The sequence below is a fragment of the Sus scrofa genome, chromosome 3, assembly GCF_054392235.1.
Source record: "Sus scrofa isolate SSC_HxYL_T2T_F1_AM1 chromosome 3, Sscrofa_HxYL_maternal_Yorkshire_Landrace_v2.0, whole genome shotgun sequence".
NCBI lineage: Eukaryota > Metazoa > Chordata > Mammalia > Artiodactyla > Suidae > Sus > Sus scrofa.
The window spans coordinates 114,208,567-114,229,997 of record NC_139385.1 but is presented as its reverse complement, the minus strand read 5'-3'; the positions used below and the strand labels follow the sequence as shown (position 1 = coordinate 114,229,997).

The 21,431-nt window shown below is 37.0% G+C and overlaps 1 protein-coding gene across 21 annotated transcripts in view; it reads right to left on the bottom strand.

The window, feature by feature from the left end:
• ATL2 (atlastin GTPase 2) overlaps window positions 1-21,431 on the bottom strand; it is a 71,998-nt gene that overhangs the window by 8,329 nt on the left and 42,238 nt on the right. For 14 of the 21 annotated variants that reach the window (XM_085019524.1, XM_005662612.4, XM_003481236.5 and 11 more), the window contains 5 exons: window positions 8,905-9,039; window positions 8,555-8,659; window positions 4,511-4,561; window positions 4,155-4,211; window positions 2,054-2,146 (listed from right to left, as the gene is read on the bottom strand). In XM_085019524.1, the coding sequence (XP_084875650.1) occupies window positions 2,054-2,146; window positions 4,155-4,211; window positions 4,511-4,561; window positions 8,555-8,659; window positions 8,905-9,039 (441 nt within the window). Of the gene's footprint in view, window positions 1-2,053; window positions 2,147-4,154; window positions 4,212-4,510; window positions 4,562-8,554; window positions 8,660-8,904; window positions 9,040-11,710; window positions 11,949-21,431 lie in introns of all 21 variants that reach the window. The other 7 variants (XM_085019532.1, XM_085019527.1, XM_085019529.1 and 4 more) reach the window with 1 other exon arrangement.

The window sequence follows — 21,431 nt, the reverse complement described above, 5'->3', positions numbered from 1 at the left end:
AAGATTTCCACTCTGTCCTAAACCATTACAATGTGTTTTCCCATGTTAGATGCTGAGGATATGAATAAATACAAATAATAATTAGTCATAATATCTAACACCAGAACAACAAAATGTGTTTGTGATTTATAAACCAGTTAATTTGCCTTTAAACTACTTATAATGGCAAAGAGAAAAACAAAGTACTGACTGGCCTACAAACAAAAAGGTTGGCTTTGAGCAAAGTAAAAGATAAGGTATGTAGTCCAAAGAACCTTAAAAATTAGTTGGGATTTCAGGTCTCATTCTAAATGATTGTGATTTACGATTTACTGGTGTTTTTTGCAAAATAGAAGTTATTATTTTCTGGAAAAAAAGTCCTACGCTTAGATATTTAGTAACTACTTAACTCCAATACAACTCACATATTCTCCCAAAAACCATTCTTACAAAAAAAGCTCCATTCATAATCAACAAAACCTGAAAACTACCTAAATCTCCATCAAGAGTAGAATGGAAACACTGTTGCCTACTCATATAATGGAATACTGCATGTCAATGAGAGTTAAAGTGAACCAAACTCCATGCAACAATATGGATTAATCTCTGAAATGTAATATTGGGCAAAAGAATACATACTGTATGTGATTCCTTTCATAAAAAAAAAAAAATCCAAAAATAAAGCCTGTTTGAGGTCAAAATGGTAGTGAAGGGTTTGTGAAGTGAGGGGGTTTGTGGATAGAGGTAGGTGCTTCTGTGGTTACATGGTTCAATTTGTACAAATTCATTAAGCTGCCCACTTATGGTACTTTTCTATATCGCTTCAGTAAGATACAGTAAGTTTAAAAACCTTGTCTCTGGAGTTCCTACTGTGGCAAGTGGGTTAAGAATCCAACTGCCGAGTCTCAGGTTGCTATGCAGGTATAAGTTTGATCCCTGGCAGTGCAGGAGGTTAAAGGATCTGGCCTTGCCGCAGCTGCAGCACAGGTCACAGCTGAGGTATTTCTATATGCCGTGGGTATGTCCATAAAATTAAAAAACAAATAAGAACCCCCCAAACCTTACTGTCTTTGAAGTACATAATTAATGAATTTAGTTAGTATGCCTGATGTGTTTTGTGTTAATTTCCTCTGAACAAAGCAGAGAAAACGCTGATGAGTGAAATTATCTCTGACAGTCTGGAAATGCCTTTCAAATAATCTAAGAATGAGGACTTAGTTTTAATCTCATTTTAGGATTAAAAAAATTACGCTGTATCTTAGGTCTTCGAATGTGGTTGAGAAGCTAAATGCATCTTTTCATAGGAAAGAAACAAAATTTTATTACCCGAAAGAGAGAAACCTCCTACTTACGAAGAAAGGGATTTTTATGTACCTTTTGCGGATGTCAGTAGTGGGTCGTATTTGGGCTTGAGGGTTTCCCAAAATACTTCCATGGGAGGGCACCTTTGATGAGGTTACTTCCAGGAATGCACTGTGTGGCATTTTGCACTGGCCAGGCCAGGAGTCTGGATATTCACGTCCCACTCCCAGTTATCAATAATTAGTTAAGTGACCAAAAGCAAATCACTTTTCTAAGTCCCAGTTTTGGAGATAAATGTTTAAGATCCCTTTTTAGTGCTACATGCTGCAACTCTATGAGATAGTATTCCTTGGAAAGCGTCTCACAGTATTTGCGCTCAATGCATGCACATTAGATTATCCAGCTTGTCCCAAATGTTCAGAAGTTCAGCTGGGCCAGAAAGAAACATGCATGCAATATGAATAGATCAATAAGTTAGTCTACTTCAAACTTGTATCCTTTGAATATTAATTTACTGAAGAGGCAGGTGGCTCTGGAGAGAAATATTTGTTCCTTTATTTCTGTTCAAGGGCATTTCTATTATTCCCTTTAGCAGGAGTGCTACCGACTTACTTCTCATCAGTTACACATGGAGTTATCCGGGCTAACTTGGGACACTCAATTTGCTACAATGATAACTTAGAGACTTGCAGTCTTAAGCAGTAGTCCAAGCAGCCCACTCCTTCACCTGGCTTAGTGCTTATGCTCTCCTTTCTAAGAAACAGGGGCTTACCTGCAATCTCTTTTCAAGGAATTGTTTTCCACCTTCCAAACCATATGAATGTTCATAAGGATAACTCCAATCTCGAATCAAAAACATTAATGTCTACAGAAAGGGGGAAAAAAAATCATTTCCTATAAAATTTTACAAAAGATCACTACTTTAATAACTGAAGCATCTCTTACTCCCCCGAACAATCCTTTTCAAAAGTTATAGTAACCAAATGGTTTAATACTACTCATAGTTCAGCAATCCCACTCCTGGGCACCTACCCAGAGAAAACCACAACTCGCAAAGACACATGTACTCCAATGTTCATTGCAGCACTATTTACACCAGCCAAGACATGGAAACAACCTAAATGTCCATCGACAGAGGAGTGGATCAAGAAGATGTGGTACATATACACAATGGAATATTACTCAGCCATTAAAAAAAATGAAATACCAGCATTTTTAGCAACATGGATGGACCCAGAAACTATCATGCTAAGTGAAGTCAGCCATACACTGAGACACCAACATCAAATGCTTTCACTGACATGTGGAATCTGAAAAAAAGGACAGACTGAACTTTGCAGAACAGATGCTGACTCAGAGACATTGAAAAACTTATGGTCTACAGAGGAGACAGTTTGGGGGGTAGGGGGATGTGCTATGTGCTTGGGCTGTGGGATGGAAATTCTGTGAAATCAGATTGTTAGGATCATTATACAACTACAGATGTGATAAATACATTTGAGTAATAAAAAAATAAAGTAAAATAAAATAAAATAAAGCAAATAATACTACTCATAGTTATAACAAGAGCCTACATAAGCCAACAACAGTCTCAGCTCTTATACCAAGCAATTACCTCCATTTGAGAACCTCAACTCTATATAAAGAGTTACCACAAGCAATAACATAGGATTTTAAAAAATAAACAAAAGGCATATCAGGGTATATGGATCATAAGTTTAAGTCAAGGTTGTGTAACAAGACCAACTAACCTAATTAGAGCAAGTAATTCTTTCACAGAATTTTTTATTCATACATGCTTAGGTTTCTCAACTCAGCACGACTGACATTTTATGAGTCAGATAATTCTTAGCTGTGCTTGGCTGTCCTACTCCTACACATTTTAGGATACTGAACAACACATCTGGCCTCTATAAACTAGAAGCCAGTGGCATTAACTTCCTCCACAAAACTGACAACCAAAAATGTAGCCAGACATAATGGCAAACGCCCTCTGGGTGGCGATGTTAACCACGAAAAAGTGATATAGGCCAAAGGAGAATATATTTCATCATATACACAAAATGACACCATAAGCTACCCAAATATTTCATAAAAGTGATTACTTGAGCCAGACAAGACTGAGGCAGAATCAGTGTAAACCTACTAAGAATCACCAGTGACACTGCCATACAGGAAGGACTTCACACACTGATGAACAGCGTGGACAGTCTCACCCACTATGACACAACTAACCAAACAGTGCTATGTCAACTTATAAATTACATTTACTTCAAAAAAGAAACTATCTGAAATTAGCTTCATTTTTTTTTTTTTTTTAAATCTCTGCCATGATAAGACTCCACAGAAGCAAGCAAAGCAAATGCTTCTCAAATAACTCTACCCAGGTTAATTTCTGGCTTAATATTCTGTACCTAGCATTTAAAAGAAATGAAAAAACATAAGGGGGGAGAGATACAATAAATTCCAAAACTCTTCTATTTGAAACAAAAATACAAAACAACAGGTCTAACCTCAACTTGTAATACACCACACACACACACTGTCTAGTAGTTTATCATGCATAAAAGAAACTTACACAACTGTCTCAATTTTTGGAATTAACATCTAATTAGGAGAAACATTACTAACTTCTTAATCTAATCTAAGTAAAAAGTACTAAGAATCAATCTAAATCCATTTGTTCTATTTCCTATCCTGTAAGCTGCTACCGAGAATTGGTGATGACATTGACATTAACAGTTTCAACTCTGCTTGATTTGCTGCTAAAAATTAGTTTGGCATAAGGTCCTCATGTCTTCAGAGTTCCAAGATGATATATATGACTTACTAATTTTTTAATAAATTTTTTAAATGATAAAATATTTATTTACCTGAAATGGTTTCTGGTAGATTTCTTCCATTGCAAGTCTGCCATACTCTGTAAATAACTATTAAATCAAATTATTTAAGATAATGCCCCCAAAGAGGTTGAAAGAAGACATCTATGAAGCTGTTCTATATCAGATCACTAGCTATCAGAGCTCTTAAAATCACTTGAAAGCCAAACATTTAATTTTTTAAGACTGATCATATATTTAAATTTCTTCTAGTTAAGAAGTTGTACATCAACTTAAAACCATATAATAATCAATCTTCTTACAATATCATAGGTTCTTGGTGTAAAGTCACCGCATAGTAGGAATTAAATTTTTAATACTTTGGCACACATTCTTTGAGACATACATACTTGCAAGTGTTGAAGATCATCTTCTTGAATATTTTGAGACAAATTATATACCTGTTAAAACAAAATTTTGTTTTTATTAGTGCTTTACTTTGAATACTCAGCTGTGTATAACCTTCCCTGTGGAAGTGAAGGCTATTTTATACCGTAGCACAAATGAATGATTCAGTCACTATCTTAACTAGTGGTCCATGTAAAGGATGTTCTTTTTTTTTTTTAACAGTCAGGATAAAACTTTAAAGGGAAAGCAGTAGTTGTAGATTATATAAAAATTATGAATACACACATATGGGGCAAAGAAAACAGCAGACTTTTTAAAAGTAATTATACAGTAAGTTTCTTTAATGTTATGAACATGACTCTTTTTTTAAATGGCCGCACCGTGGCATATGGAAGTTCTCAGAACAGGGACTGAATGTGAGCCGCAACTGCGACCTATGCCACAGCTTCGGCAACACTAGATCCTTTAACACACTACACTGGGCCAGGGATCAAACCTGTACCTCCACAGCAACCTGAGCCACTGCAGTCAGATTCTTAACCTGCTGCACCACAGTATGAACTCTAACATGATTTTTTTTTTAAGTTAAGAATTTCCCCAACTATTTTTCTTTTCTTTTTCCAGCATATGGAAGTTCCTGGGCTAGGGGTCGAATCAGAGATGCAGCTGCAACCCTACACCACAGCCACAGCAGTGCCAGATCTAAGCTGCATCTGTGACCTATGCCACAGGTTGTGGCAATGCCAGAATCCTTAACCCACTGACGAGGCCAAGAATCGAACCCAAATTCTCACAGATATTATGTTGGGTTCTTAACCTGCTGAGCCACAATGGGAACTCCATCCAAGTGTTTTTCTAAGTCAATAAATGTGAAGGGCATAGTTCTGTAAAGATAAATTCCTCCCCGGAACATTCGTAGTATACAGTTAATAGCTATTCAGTGGGTGCCTCAACTACCATCAACTCTAATATGGTTCTTTCTACTTAGGCAAACTGATCGGTCTAAATAACTTAACATGAAAATTTTATCAGACTATAATAGCTAAAAAAACAAAACAGTAGGTGGCACTCTTGCCCTTTTTACATTTTTTTAGGAGGCTTCCTAGGCACATAGACCAGAGCTGATAATGCAGTTAAGTACTCACAAGAAAAAAAAATTGGAAAAAAGATTCACTAGGTCTAGTCCTTCTGAGTCAGGTCTTTAAAAGATGACCTAGGTCACCAAAGAGAACAATGGGTGTCCAGAGTGTCATCTCTGCTAAGAAATAACTTATGTCTAAGAAAATAGGATTACTTCAAATATAGAACAATTTGTTCTAATAGCAAGTAAGTGATAAATCACCTGGAAGTCAAGAATATAAACAGCTGATATAGGCCAGCAAACCTAAAGTGATATTCTCAGCTGAATAATTCCAAATGGGTACTTAAAAAAGTAATTAATGACTAAGGTGATTAAACTCTAGATTTAAACTTAAAAACTGAAAGCATGACCAACCTATTCTCACCCATATGTGCCTTAGCTTTTAGAAACAGGTTTAGATCCTTTCACTGTTAGGGCCAAGTTGCAAGTAGCAAAGAGGAAAGAAGATTTGTTTATCACAGATCATTAGTACTCAGCATACTGTGTTGTACTTAATAGATGCTCAATAATTATTTGTTGAAAGAATATATGATGAAGGGATCAATCTGTCATTGATCTATCACCCAGATAGCTTCTGTAAGGAAGGAGAGAAATCTAGCGTCGAGAATCAGGGGGAAAAAAAAGCATTATCTCATTTGGATCTCATTCCTGATCACACACAAAACCACATGTGAGACAAGCAAGATGGGCAAAACCCTCATTTTACAGATAAGAAAGTGAATGGGTGGCTTTAAGGGTTCCAAAACCAGGCCTCTTGTTATCATAAAGTTGAACAATCAAGAGAACACCAAGGTACAAGTTTTAGGACAGAGAACGCCTTTGTTTTATAATTTAAGGCAAAGTCATAAAGCCAGCTAATCTGAAGGGCTATAATGCAAAAATATAAACACAAAGATGTGGATTCTGCTTGCCTCAAGAATATGGCAGTTGTGATACCCTGCAAGACTACAGAAAAACAGGTAGAACAAAATGATAAAAAGAGACTCTAAGGGTCTGCAATAGCATCATGTAATTTATAGTAACAGATATCCCTATCTCCATAGGAGAAAGCACTCGCCCCTCTTTTAGCTCATTATAATATCCAAAACTTGTTTCCACTCCGACAGCCAGATACTTCAAATTGAGGAAGAAAACAAATAGGAAATTTCATAGACTGGTCATACATTCCAGATACTACTAGAAAGCATCACAAAAATTCCAAGACACAGTGATAGTGTCATTTATAATTTACCATCAGTAAGAAATATTTCTTATCTTAGGAGAAGCACATTACTTTTAAAAATACTTGCGGAGTTCTGGTTGTGGCGCAGTGGAAATGAATCCGACTAGGAACCATGAGGTTGTGGGTTCGATCCCTGGCCTTGCTCAGTGGGTTAAGGATCTTGCATTGCTGTGAGTTGTGGTGTAGGTCCCATATGCAGCTCGGATCCTGAGTTGCTACGGCTGTGGTGTAGGCGGCAGCTGCAGCTCCGATTAGACCCCTAGCCTGGGAACCTCCATATGCTGCAGGTGCGGCCCTAAAAAAAAAGACCAAAAAAAAAGTTGCATATGGGGGTTCCCGTCGTGGCGCAGTGGTTAACAAGTCTGACTAGGAACCATGAGGTTTTAGGTTCGATGCCTGGCCTTGTTCAGTGGGTTAAGGATCCGGTGTTGCTGTGAGCTGTGGTTTAAGTCACAGACATGGCTCGGATCCCGTGTTGCTGTGGCTCTGGCGTAGGCCGGTGGCTACAGCTCTGATTAGACCCCTAGCCTGGGAACCTCCATGTGCCACCGGTGCAGCCCTAGAAAAGGCAGGCAAAAAAAACAAAAAATAAATAAAAACACTTGCAACTATACATCTTGATGCATTATCACCAGCTCAACCTAAGCACCCATACTTCAATAGTTATTTTTTCAGCCAGGAAAGGTTAACCACAGATGGTCTCAGAAAGGAGAAAGTATACAAAATGACCTGTGGTGGTTTAATTCAGCCTAATCAGTCTAAATTTACAGAAAAGAGATGGTCTAGTTTGAAGAGACTAGAACTTGATAGAATATCAAACACAATTAGGGTATAGCATAAGCAAAACAAAAAAGGATTTTACCCCTTTCTAAATGAAACAGGTGCTATAAGTTCTTAGTTTACTATATAAAAATCATTTAGGTTTCCTAAGTTAAATATGAATTAATCCTTACGCCTCTACTCACATTAATTCAAATAACTGAGTACTAGTTAACATACATTGAGTAGAAAACTAAATTTAACTACTTGGTTTTGTTGTTTGGTTTAGCCATAAAATAAAGATAATCTCTACATTTGACTGTAACTGGCAGCCATATGACTGAATTCAATTGAATTCAATATCAACTGAAAATCTCTTTCAAAAAAATTTTATTTTACTGGAGTAGAGTTGATTTACAATGTTGTATTAGTTTCAAGTGTATAGCAAAGTGAATCAGCCATACATATATATTCATTTTTTTTTTTCCCACAATAGGTTATGACAAACTAGGAAATCAACTGAATATCCTTATATTCAGTTAAGGATAACATTTTTTTGGCCACACCTGTGGCATGAGGAAGTTCCTGGGCTAGGGCTAGAACTCCAGTCACAGCAGTGACAACAACAAATCTTTAACTGCTAAGCCACCAAGGAACTCCTATATTTTCCTTTAAGAAGAAAAAAAAAGCATAGATGCTAAGATGAAATACCAAAAGGATGGGCTATTTATTTGGTTTACTGCTTCCCTGATAAGTACTCAAAGTATGAAATTTCACATTGTGAGCCAAAACAGCAAACAGAGAAATGTAAATAGCTTCTCTAATTTTGATTCTTTTTTTCCTTCAATCAAAAGGCATTCTGAGGAAAAGCAAATGCATAAGGATTATCTCAACTGATCATACCACAGCACATCTGTGTCTCACCTGGACAGAGCTAGTCATAGTGCTCAAAGCGAACACTGTTGCACAATCTTTGATAGTTGACTGGCTATCAAAGGCACCCTGGGTATCCATTAGCAGCACAGCCACCTAGGAATTTAAAAGTTTAAAATACTAAGTAAAAAAACTCACCAATAGTGACTATAAAAATCATATATCAGAATCAATAATTAAGAAAAGTACTCTAAATTAATCTCACACATTTTGACATAATAATCTACATGTTAAAATTATCAGGCATTAATAGTTCAGTTTTGTTTAAGAAAGAATATGAAAAAATAGTTAAAAAAAAAAAAAAAAAAACCAACAAACAAAAACTACAAAGAGATTTTTACTTTTGTTCCATTAGGTCTGTCAATCACAAATACTTCATTCCAGACTTGTATGCCTGTTGTTTCTCTTTCGCAACCACCTCGCCATGTAAAGCCAGTCAATGGTTCATTGTTTCCACCAATCCAACTCTGAGAATCCTGTTAATGTCAAGCATAAGCATAAAATAAAACACAAAAAATTAAGAACCCAAAAGGAATGTAAGAAATTACTCACTCCTTATTTTACAGATGAGGAAGTTAAGTCCAGGGGGATAAAATATACTGTAACATTACACAAGAAGTTACAAAAATAGTCCCAAATCCCAAGTGGGGTGCTTTGACTTCGAGAGATGTGGTCTTCCTCCAAACCCGAACCTTCTCGAATCTGCTCACATTTTCACACTCTTGGCTTTTAGATAAGTGGGGGTCACACACCTTCCCCCATTTTGGAAAGATTTCTTAAAATGTTTAAAAATCATAAAAAACAGATACTAGCTATTTTGACACCTCCTTGCACAAACTAAGTTCCAGACAGAATGGCTGTCAAAACAGCATTGCTCTCCTAGAATAGCTTATACCAAAATGTTTTCACACTGCCTTAATTTTCTCTTTAAAAATAACAAGACTTGTTTGAAACCTGATTCAAACAATCCAACTAAAAAAAAGATTTTTTTCAAAAACAAAAGGGAAATCTGAATCCAGGTTATATTTTATTAGACAGTGTTACACTGGGGTAAAGATGACTTTTTGGGAGTTCCCACTGTGGCACAAGGGATCAGTGCTATCTCTGCAGCATCAGCACACAGCAGGTTTAATCTCCGGCCCCACATAGTGGGTTAAAGGATCTAATGTTGCCCCAGCTGCAGCCTGGAAACCCCTTATGTCGTGGAGCAGCCAAAAAAAAAAAGATAAAAAAATGATTGATTGATGTAATAATGGTATTGTGGCTGTAATAATAATAATAAAGTCCTTATCTGTTAAATACTCAAGCATTTATGGTGGACAGAATATTCCTGGCATTTGTTTTAAATTTTTTCACCCCCCCCAATTTTTTTTTTTAATAAATAAAAGGGCAGGGATGAAAACTGATGAAATAAGATCAGCAAAATATTGACAGGTACACTGGGGCTCATTATACTATACTATTTGGACATATACCTAAAACTTTCCATCATAAAATGTTATAGCTGAAATCACAAGGCTAAACTGTTATAATTAAATATTAGAGTTATACAAAAGTTGATATACCATAAGGTAATTTATCAAGAAAATTAAATCTGGGATATAATAAGTGAGTTAACTTTGACATATATTAAGAGCCCTATACTTTAAGAATACTTAAAGTCCATATACCTATTACTCAAAATACCTCTTCCCATAGGAAAAATTCCTTTGTTTCAGGAATACTTCTAATAAACTTCAATATACAGGGAGTTCCCGTCGTGGCGCAGTAGTTAACGAATCTGACTAGGAACCATGAGGTTGAGGGTTCGGTCCCTGCCCTTGCTCAGTGGGTTAACGATCCGGCGTTGCGGTGAGCTGCGGTGTAGGTTGCAGAGGCGGCTCGGATCCCGCGTTGCTGTAGCTCTGGCGTAGGCCGGTGGCTACAGCTCCCATTCAACACCTAGCCTGGGAACCTCTGTATGCCTCGGGAGCGGCCCAAGAAATAGCAAAAAGACCAAAAAACAAAAAACAAAAAAACAAAAAACAAACCAAAAAAAACTTCAATATACAGTCCAGAACAAATAATAAAGCCCAAAATAGGGGTGGAGAAAAGATGTGTAAGGTAGTCTCAATGAGGGATGAAACAATTTATGAACAGGAATATATAAGGTGGGAGAAAAAGTACTGTCCAATCATCACCTACTGAGAAGATCAGTCTTAAACTTTAAACTATCTATAATCATTATTTTTCCACAAAACTCCCATCCACAGTAGCTTACCTATGCTGTCAATTATAAAGTTCGCTATGACTCTCTTCTTCACTTTTTGGATCTTCAGCTTAAGGCCCTCGCCCCTCTGTTGGTCACAAGGCTGCCACACTGCACAACTCCTTTCACACTATATATTACAGACCTTTGCTTCAAGGGCACCTTTCATAGGGATCAGAGGATTCACACTACACTCTCTACAAGTCCAACAGTGGTCTTGCCCCTGGGCTACACTTCAGATGCTCCAAATAGTCTTGCACCTCTGTTGCACATTCCAACCTATCCTTCCCATAGTCAGTTAATTTTCTCAAGAAATGTAATCATGCCACTATCCTGCTAAAAAGTCATCTGCGGCTCCCCATTTACTTAAAGGACCATCTGGAGACCTGGTCATACAACCCACCTTTAACTTATTTTTTCTATCTCTGCTTCTGCTAGTTCCTGTAAGTACCCTCCAACGCGCGCGCGCGTGCACACACACACACACCTTCCTGCGTCTACCACACCAAAAAGGTCACTATTCCCAAATATATATGTTGTTTAGTATCTCTACAGCTTTGTTCCACCTGCTCTCTGCCTAGATGAAAACAGCAGTCAAGAAAGTCTGACTTTTCTGAACTCTTGAAGCATATTACTGACATTGCAGGTAGTTTTCTTTAAATGGCTTTGCACTGCAGTTCTTGTGACACAAGTATGGAGAGCATGGGCTGTAAACTCCATCTTTGTTTACTAAACTGTTCCTACCAAAGTGTCTTGCCCTGTACTAGGCTCTCTCATTCCCTAACAACATCAAAATGGTATTTAATGAACAGTTTAAAAGGCCCAGCCTATACAAGGAAATTACAAAGAATCTACCCTGTTAGAGAAATTTGTTTTTATTATACATTTTACTTATTTACCTTGTTTCTCTATCTCTCCTATGAGAATATAAGTTCCATGAAGAAGGAAAGTTTTGTCTTTTTTTCTCTTAGAACATAAAGCTGTATTCCCAGAACAGAGAATAGTTCCTGGCTTGCAGTAGACACTCAAAATATTTGCTCAATTAATACATTAAATTTTTTAATTATTAAGCTTCAATGTGTTCCCTTTTGAGCATGGGTAAGAGATATAGAAGAAACATGATCCTTTTAATTATTCCTAGAAACAATACATGAACAAGACAAATTTTAAAAACACAGATAACTGAAATCAGAGGCTAAGATATTTATTAACCTTAAGTTCTCCAAAATAAACTTTAAAAAGAATTTGCGTCTCATAAAAAAAATCTATTGACTATATATCACCTCTTCTTAGTTTCCCCTGTAATGGAAATGTTTAAAAAATACTAAATTGATTAGTCAATAAAAGAATTAAAAAGAAGGTAAATCAGGAACTCCAGGTAATCAAAAACCAGAAAGTTTTGATATTTCAAAACTTGAAATTAAGAAGTCTTGCTATCTCTAATATACTGAATACTGATAAATTTAATACATTCACATACATTCATTCAACAAATATTTATTAAAGCCCTATCATTGCTAGCCACTGTTCCAGGTTCTAGGGATACTGTAGTGAAAAAGAACAAAAATTCCTGCCCTCAGGGAGCATTCTAGTGAATTCCAGAAGAAGCCTCAATGATAACAGGTACCATTTGCTGCCATAAGTTAGTAAAAGCAAACTTAATAACTTGAAAAATAGTAATCTGATATCACTTACTACTGTAGGACCAAAAGAGCCTTAAAACTCAAACTCTGAAAATGATCTTAATTCTACAATAAAATAAATTATTGAAAAAAATCTCAAATGCAAAAGGAAATGTGAAAACTCGAACTTTTAATGAAGTCAGACATTAGAGTGAATAAACATAAACCCCTGCCAAAAAAACTAACCAATACAATTATCAACAATAAAGAATCCTCATCTACCCTAAATAACAAGAAACAAATTGTTTCACACCGGAATGACAATAGTTTTCTAGCAACAAAGTAAAACAATAGCTAGGTAAACATAAAATACAGAGAATACAGAGTTGGTGGTCAAGCCAGTCTCTATTATCAAGACCACACACCCTGACTACAGGCCTAAGGACTCCAACACCTGGGCAGACTGGAAGAACAAAGGCCTATCCAGACACCATAATAATTCATCACAGCCAGCAGGAAAAGAGACAAAAGAACGAGATTAAAGATCACAGAACACTACAATAGTAGTCAGGCATCCCTCTTTAAAAAAAAAAAAAAAAAAAAATCACAGATCCTTAAGCTGTTTATAACTAGCACCTAATTCAGGAAGTAGGTTATTAACCCTAAACACCCAAATCAGTGGATGGAATGAATATAGACATTCTGACCACCAAGCATGATACAGAGTTCTCATTTGAGTAAAAACGGCAAGGTGTTCCTGCTGCGGCAAAGCGGAAACGAATCCGACTAGGAACCATGAGGTTGTGGGTTCAATCCCTGGCCTTGCTCAGTGGGATAAGGATCCGGCGTTGCCATGAGCTGTGGTGTAGGTCGCAGACGCAGTTCAGATCCAGTGTTGCTGTGGCTCTGGCATAGGCTGGCAGCTGTAGCTCCAATTGGACCCCTAGCCTGGGAACCCCCATATGCCGTGGCTGCGGCCCTAAAGAGCAAAAAAAGTAATACTCTCCAAGTCCTAGAACAAATTAAGAAACATTACACTCTTAAAACTATTTAAGACTAACATATCACCCACCCCCATGTTTAACTCCTCCCTTTTGAGGCTGGACACACAGGTGAGAGCCCCAAGTCACAAGCTCAGACAAAGGACAACTATATCAACGTAGGCACACACTAAACAAGAATGAATTTAAATAACCTTAAAAAAAATTTCTGGTTAAAAGGTGTCCTTGACCTAGAAGACATGCTAAGTAAAATAAGCCCAGACATAAAACAACATATATGATTCTTCTTATATGAGGTACCCAGAGTAGTCCAACTCGTAGAGACAGAAGAAAGTAGAAAAGTGGTTATCAGGGTCTGGAGGAAGGAGAGGAATGAGGAAGTTAATGTGTATAGTTTCAGTTTGGGAAGATAAAAAAGTTCTGGAGAAGGATTGGTGGCGATGGTTGCACAATAATATGAATGTACTTAATACCACTGAACTGTACACTTAAAAATGGTTAAAATGGGGAGTTCCCGTTGTGGCTCAGTGGTAATGAATCTGACTAGGAACCATGAGGTTGCAGGTTCGATCCCTGGCCTTGCTCAGTGGGTTAAGGATCCAGCGTTGCTGTGAGCTGTGGTGTAGGTTGCAGATGCAGCTCGGATCCCATGTTGCTGTGGCTCTGGCATAGGCTGGCGGCTACAGCTCCCATTGGACCCCTAGCCTAGGAACTTCCACATGCCACGGGAGCGGACGAAGAAATGGCAAAAAGACAAAAAAAAAAAAAAAGGTTAAAATGGTAAATTTTGTTATGCATCTTTAAGTGTACCTGAGTACTACCGGAACAGAAAGGGGAAACATATCTAGTTATTAAATTAAGGTTTAGTGTGGAGATTTGACTTTTATAGTCTTCCACTGGACTTCCAGTTCCCATGTAAAAAAGCTAAGAAATCATCACACCAGTCTCACAACAACAAAAAGCTCAATATGAAAATCAATGACCTTTCTTTATTTATTAGATCAGAGAATTGAGGTCACACAGCAAGCTGCACCCTGAAATCTGGAGAGGCAGGCAAATACAAAGAATCACAAGCTGAGGTCAGTTTAATGGCAAGAGAAGCCACTAGAGCGACTGGAAGAAATACTTAAATTGTAATTTGGACAAACTATTGGAATCTAGCAGTGGATTAGCTTAAGACCTAAGAACTCTGTGGAGGTTCAGGCTTCACAGGTCCCCACTTTTCTGGGTTTTACCTCAAGGAGTTTTCCTGAGGTTCTCAAGGTAAAGTTATGAGAAAACTTTTCTCAGGACTCGGGGAGGTGGGGGGCACAGACCATTTTTCACATTCACAAGTAACCAATGAAAGCAGCCCCATGACAAAGGCCTACCCTCTAAAATAAACTACCCTATCAGAGCTTTATCTAACCCTGGGAAAGGTTAATTCATCAACCCCAGCAACCTCTAGCCTTCTTGTCCCAAGTAAAGGGAGGAAAAAAATGTTTATGGCTAAGAAACACTTCAGAAGGTCATAGCCCAGGACTCAGGCCTACCTGAGAAACTGAGATTTAACCATAAAGTGATATAGCTTTCTTCACCCATTCTTACTTACATCAACAGGGCTCCACTATGATGACAGTAGATTACAACTGAGAAAAAGAGAAAGCTCCAAGACATAGATTCTATTTAAGGAGTTCTTAAGGAAACCCAAGGACAATGATGGACGGAGAGAAAACTGAAGTCTCTGGGGCCTACAGCAAAAGAAAATATTAAACAAAGATCATCTCTGAGCTAGACCTAGATTAACATAAAACCTCACACAAAGAACTTAAACTTTAGTTCCTATTTTCTGATAATTTCATGTCCGACTTTCAAAAAAAAAATATTACAAGCCATGCCAAAAGACAAGAAAAAACAGACTGACAAGACAAAGCAAGTATCAGAACCAGACTCACATGACATAGACTTTGACCTGAGACAGTAAATTTAAAATAACCAGGATTAATAAAAATCTTTAAAAAAACAAACTAAGAATTAATATAAGGGCGCTGATGAAAAAAGTAAAAATGTGCAAAAACAGGAAATGTAAGCAGAGATGGAAACTCTAAGAACAAATCAAAAGAAAATGCTAGATATAAAAAACAAAACAAAACACTGTAACAGGAATAAAGAATGCCTTTAATATATTTATCCACAGATTGGACGAGGCCAAGAAAGAATCAGTGAATGTGAACATATATCAACAGAAACTTCCCAAACTGAAAGGCATAGAGAAAAAAAGGTTTAGAATTATAGAAAGACCACCCAAGAACTGTGGAACAATTACACAGGTGTAATATAAATTCCAGAAGGAGGAGAAAGGCATAAAAGAAACACCAGAAATAATAACGGCTACGAATTTTCTAAAATTAATGGCAAATACTAAACAAAGATCCAAGAAGGTAAAAGAATACCAAACAGGATAAATACCGAAGATCTATACCAGGCATATCACAGTCTAACTGCAAAATAAAAAGACAAAGAGGAAATCTTGAAAGAAGCAAGAGACAAAAAACACTTCACCTACACAGGAACAAAGGCAGCTAAGACTCACTTTGGACTTCTTATCAGAAACCACACAAACAGGAAGAGAAGGACGTGAAATATTTAAGAAAGAAAAAAGCCACCAACCTAGAATTCTGTATCCAGCAAAGTTATGCTACAAAAGGGAAGGAGAAATAAAGTCTTCCTTAGACAAAAACTGAGGAGGTGTCACCAGTACTCCTGCCTTGCAAGAAATGTTAAAAAGGTCCCTCAAAGAGAAATAGGTCAGAAACTCAGACACATATATGAAAGAATGTCCGAGAAAGACTAGAAAGTAAAAGAAAATCTTTTATTCTTCTTATTCTAATTCAGCTAACAGACAACTGTATGTTCAAAGTGCCAGCAACAATATATCGCATGACTATGATACAGACACAGAGGAAAGTAACAACAACACAAGGGACAGGACAGAGGCATTGGGAATATTCTGTCGTAAGGTACCTATATACCCATGAAGCAGTATTATTCTAAAGCAGACTTAGATTAGATGTAAATGTATGCTGCAAACTCCAGGCAACCAATTTAAAAAAAAACGCTCAAAGACATATAATAGATATACTAAGAAAGGACAGAATATGGAATCATATAAAATAGTCAATTAAAGCTAGAGAAGGCAGAAAAAGAAAATTAAAAATAACAAAGACAAAAGACAGAAATAATTACAAACATGAGAAGTAATTATCCAACCCTATTGATAATCACTTTAGATATGCATGATCTAATAAATAAACCAATTAAGGAGTTCCCTGGTGGCTCCATAATTGGTTAAGGATCCAATGCTATCGCTGCTGCGGCTCTGGCTGGTTGCTGCTGTGGTACAGGTTCAATCCCTGGTAAGGCCAAAATACACAAACAAACAAACCAATTAAATGACAGAAACTGTCACTGTGGATTAAAAAAAAAAAAGACCCAACTATTTGCTGTCTGCAAAAAACCCAGTTTAAACATAAGACACCCCTGCTAATAGTAATCAAACAAAATCTAGAGTAACTATATTAATTTCAGACAGAACTGACTTCGGAAGAAGGAAATTATCAAAATAAAGAGTGGTATTACATGTGATACAGGGTTCAATTCCCAGAAAAACTTAACAATCTTTAATGTGTATGTGTCTAATAACAAAGTGTCAAAATATGTGGGATAAAAACTGAACTGCAAGGAGAAATAGACAAATCCACTATTATACTTGGAGACTTCAAACCCCTAAATGTCATTGACAGATCCAAGAGACAGAGCATCAGGAAGGATATAGTTGAACTGAACAGCATCAGCAATCAAGGGGATCTAATGTCATTACAAATACTTCATCAAACAACACAGTATACATTCCTCTCAAGCTCATACAGAACACTGACCAAAACAGAACACATCCTGAACCTTAGAACAAAACTTAAAAAATATTTTTAAAGAAACAGATCATACAAAATATGTTCTCATACCACAATGGAATTAGAAATCGTTTAACAAAAACATAGCTGGAAAACCCCAAAATAGCTGGAGTTACTAAAATATACTTCTAAATAATATATGGGTCAAAGAAAAAGTCTCAACAGAAACTTTAAAACATTTTAACTATGAAGTGAAAATGAAAATACAACTTATGAAAATAAGTGAAATGCAGAAAAAGCAGTAGTTACAGGAGAATTTATAGCACTGGTGCATATATTAGGAAAAAAGATCTAAAACCAATCATTTAAACTTCCACCTTAGGAAACTAGAGGGTAATATAACCTAAAGAAGCAATATAAAACTAGAACAGAAAACAGTAAAACTGAACACATGAAAACAGGTTATCCAGAAAACGGGAAAAAAAAATTAAAACTCAGTGGAACGAAAAGCTGGTCCTTTGAAAAGATCAATAAAATTGATGTGACAGAGAAAAAACAAGTTAATAATATCAGACATCAAAGAGGAGTCAAAACCACTAATTTCATGGACATTAAATAATAAAATAATAGTAAAAACTCTAAACCCATAATTTTGATAATCAGTTGTTTCAAAGACACAACCTACCAAACTCACAGGAGAAAAAAAATAGATCATCTAAATAGGCCTACTAGCTACTGTAAGAAATGTAATCAATAATTAATTACCTTCAAAAAAGAATGAACCGGAGTTCTGGAGTTCCCGTCGTGGCGCAGTGGTTATCGAATCCGACTAGGAACCATGAGGTTGCAGGTTCGGTCCCTGCCCTTGCTCAGTGGGTTAATGATCCAGCGTGGCCGTGAGCTGTGGTGTAGGTCGCAGACACGGCTCGGATCCCATGTTGCTGTGGCTCTGGCATAGGCCGGTGGCTACAGCTCTGATTCGACCCCTAGCCTGGGAACCTCCATATGCCTCGGGAGCGGCCCAAGAAATAGCAAAAAAAGACCAAAAAAAAAAAAAAGAATGAACCAAGTTCAGACAGTTTCACTGGTAAATTCTATACATTTAAGGAAGAAATGATACCAGTTCTATCTAAGCTCTTCCAGGAAACAGAAGCAGAGGGAATACTTCCTAACTCATTCTATAAAGCCAGGGTTATCTTAATACCAAAACCTGATAAAGACATTAGAAGAAAGAAAAATGAAAGACCAATATATCTCATGAACATTAGATGCAAAAATATTAAAAAAAGAATAGCAAACTGAATCCAACATTGTATAAAAAAGAATTATACACCACAACTAAATGGGACTTATTCCAGGGATGCAAGGCTAACTCAAGTATTCAAAAATTAATAATGTGATCAATCACATCAATAAGCTAAAGAAAAACCATACGATCATTATCAATAGATGCAGAAAAAGCATTGAGGAAATTCAACATCCATTTGTGATTAAAAAACAAAAATCCTCTCAACACACTAGGAGAAGAGAAGAACTTCCTGAACTTGATTATGAAACATCTACAAAAAAGTCCTACAGCTAACAGCATACATGATGGTGAAAACCTAGATGCTTTCTTCCTAACGATTAGGAAAGAGATAAGGAGATTCACTCTTACCTCTTGTACTCAACACTGTACTGTAGATTCTAGACAGGACAATTGGCCAAGAAAGACAGATAAAAGGTACTCAAATTGTAAAGGAAAAAGTAAAACTATTATTTACAGGTGACATGATCTTATTTAGAGAAAACTCTAAAGAGCCCACCAAAAAGCTACTGGAACAAGTAAGTAAGTGGACCAAGGTTGAGAATACAAGGTCAATATGAAAAGATCAACTATATTTCTGCAAACTTGCAACGAATGATCTGAAAATGAAATTAAGAAAATAATTCTATTTATAACAGCATCAAAAAAGGAATAAATTTATTTGTAATAGTTATTTCCTCGATACAATTTTTTTTCCTACTGTACAGCATGGTGACCCAGTTACACATACATGTACACATTCTATTTTCACATATCATGCTCCATCATAAGTGACTAGACATAGTTCCCAGTGCTACACAGCAGGATTTCATTGCCAATCCATTCCAAAGGCAATAATTTGTATCTATTAACCCCAAGCTCCCCAACCACCCCACTCCCTCCCTCTCACCCTCCCCCTTGGCAACCACAAGTCTATTCTGCAAATCCATGATTTTCTTCTGTGGAAAGGTTCATTCATGCCTTTAAAAAGGAATAAATTTAACAAAAGAATTGTAAAAAATAGTCTACAAACCACAGAACATTTTTGGAAGAAATTAAAGGTCTAAACAAATGGAAAAGCATCCCATGATTAAAGATGGCAACAGTACCCAAAGTGATTTTTTTTTTTTTGGTCTGTCTTTTTTAGGGCCGCACCCACAGCATATGGAAGTTCCCAGGCTAGGGGTAGAATCGGAGCTGTAGCCGCCGGCCTACGCCAGAGCCACAGCAACACGGGATCCAAGCCACATCTGCAACCTACACCACAGCTCACGGCAACGCTGGATCCTTAACCCACTGAGCAAGGCCAGGGATCAAACCTGCGTCCTCATGGATGCCAGTCAGGTTCTTTAACCACTGAGCCATGACAGGAACTCTCCCAAAGTGATCTTTTACATTCACTCCAATCACCAACAGAATCCAAGCTAATCTTCCATAGAAACTGACAAGTCTAAAATTCATATAGAAGTGCAAGAGACCTAATAGACAATCTTGAAAAAATAACAAAATAAGAGGACTCATTTCCTATTTTGAAGACTAACAACTACAAAGCAGTAGTAATCAAGAGTCTAGTACTGACATAATAACTGACATATGGGAGTTTCCCCTGTGATGCAGTGGGTTAAGAATCTGACTGCAGCAGCTTGGATCACTGTGAAGGCGTGGGTTCAATCTCCCGCTTGGCAAAGTGGATTAAAGGGTCCAGCATTGGACTGAATCCCTAGTCAGGGAATTCCCATGTGCTCTGGTGCAGCCATTAAAAAAAAAAAAAAAAAAAAAAAAAAAAAAAAAGGATTTGCCATATAGATCAATGCAAAAGAACTGAGAGTTCAGAAATTAGTTCACATGACCAACTAATTGCTGACAAGGGTGCCAAGACCATTCAGTGGAGGAAAAAATACATACCCTTTCCAACAAATGGTGCTGGGAAAATGGGATAGGCACAAGAGAATGAAGCTGAACCCTTACCTTATAACATCATCATTCATTATCACATATTCTACATAAACATGTTTTATTAATATAATTACAGCATTATTCATAGGCCAAAAGATGGAAACAACCCAAATGCCTTCTAACAATGAATGAATAAATAAAATGTGGTATACCTATACAATAGAATATCATTCAGTCTTTAAAAGGAATGAAGCACATGGAGTTCCCGTCGTGGTGCAGTGGTTAACGAATCCGACTAGGAACCATGAGGTTGCGGGTTCGGTCCCTGCCCTTGCTCAGTGGGTTAACGATCTGGCGTTGCCGTGAGCTGTGGTGTAGGTTGCAGACGCGGCTGGGATCCTGCGTTGCTGTGGCTCTGGCGTAGGCCAGTGGCTACAGCTCCGATTCAACCCCTAGCCTGGGAACCTCCATATGCCGCAGGAGCGGCCCAAGAAATAGCAACAACAACAACAAAAAGACAAAAGACAAAAAAAAAAAAAATAAAAAAAAAAAATAAAAGGAATGAAGCACAAATAATGCTACCAATAATAAAGCACCATAAGTGAACATTTAAAACATTATGCTAAATGAAAGAAGCCAGTCACAAAAGACTACATATTATATGACTTCATTTATATGTATGTCCAAAATAGGCAAATATAGAGACAGAAAATAAATTAATGGTTCCTTAGGTCAAGGGTTTAGGAGAGGAGGTTATGGGGGATAGGAAGGTAACAGCATAAAAGGTACAGGGTCTCATATTTTTCATTCTGATGCAATAAAAATATTCTGAAGTTTAGTGTGGTGAATATACTAAAACCATGGAACTGTGCACTTTAAATAGATGAAATCACATAATGTATATGAATTATGTCTCAATAAAGCTG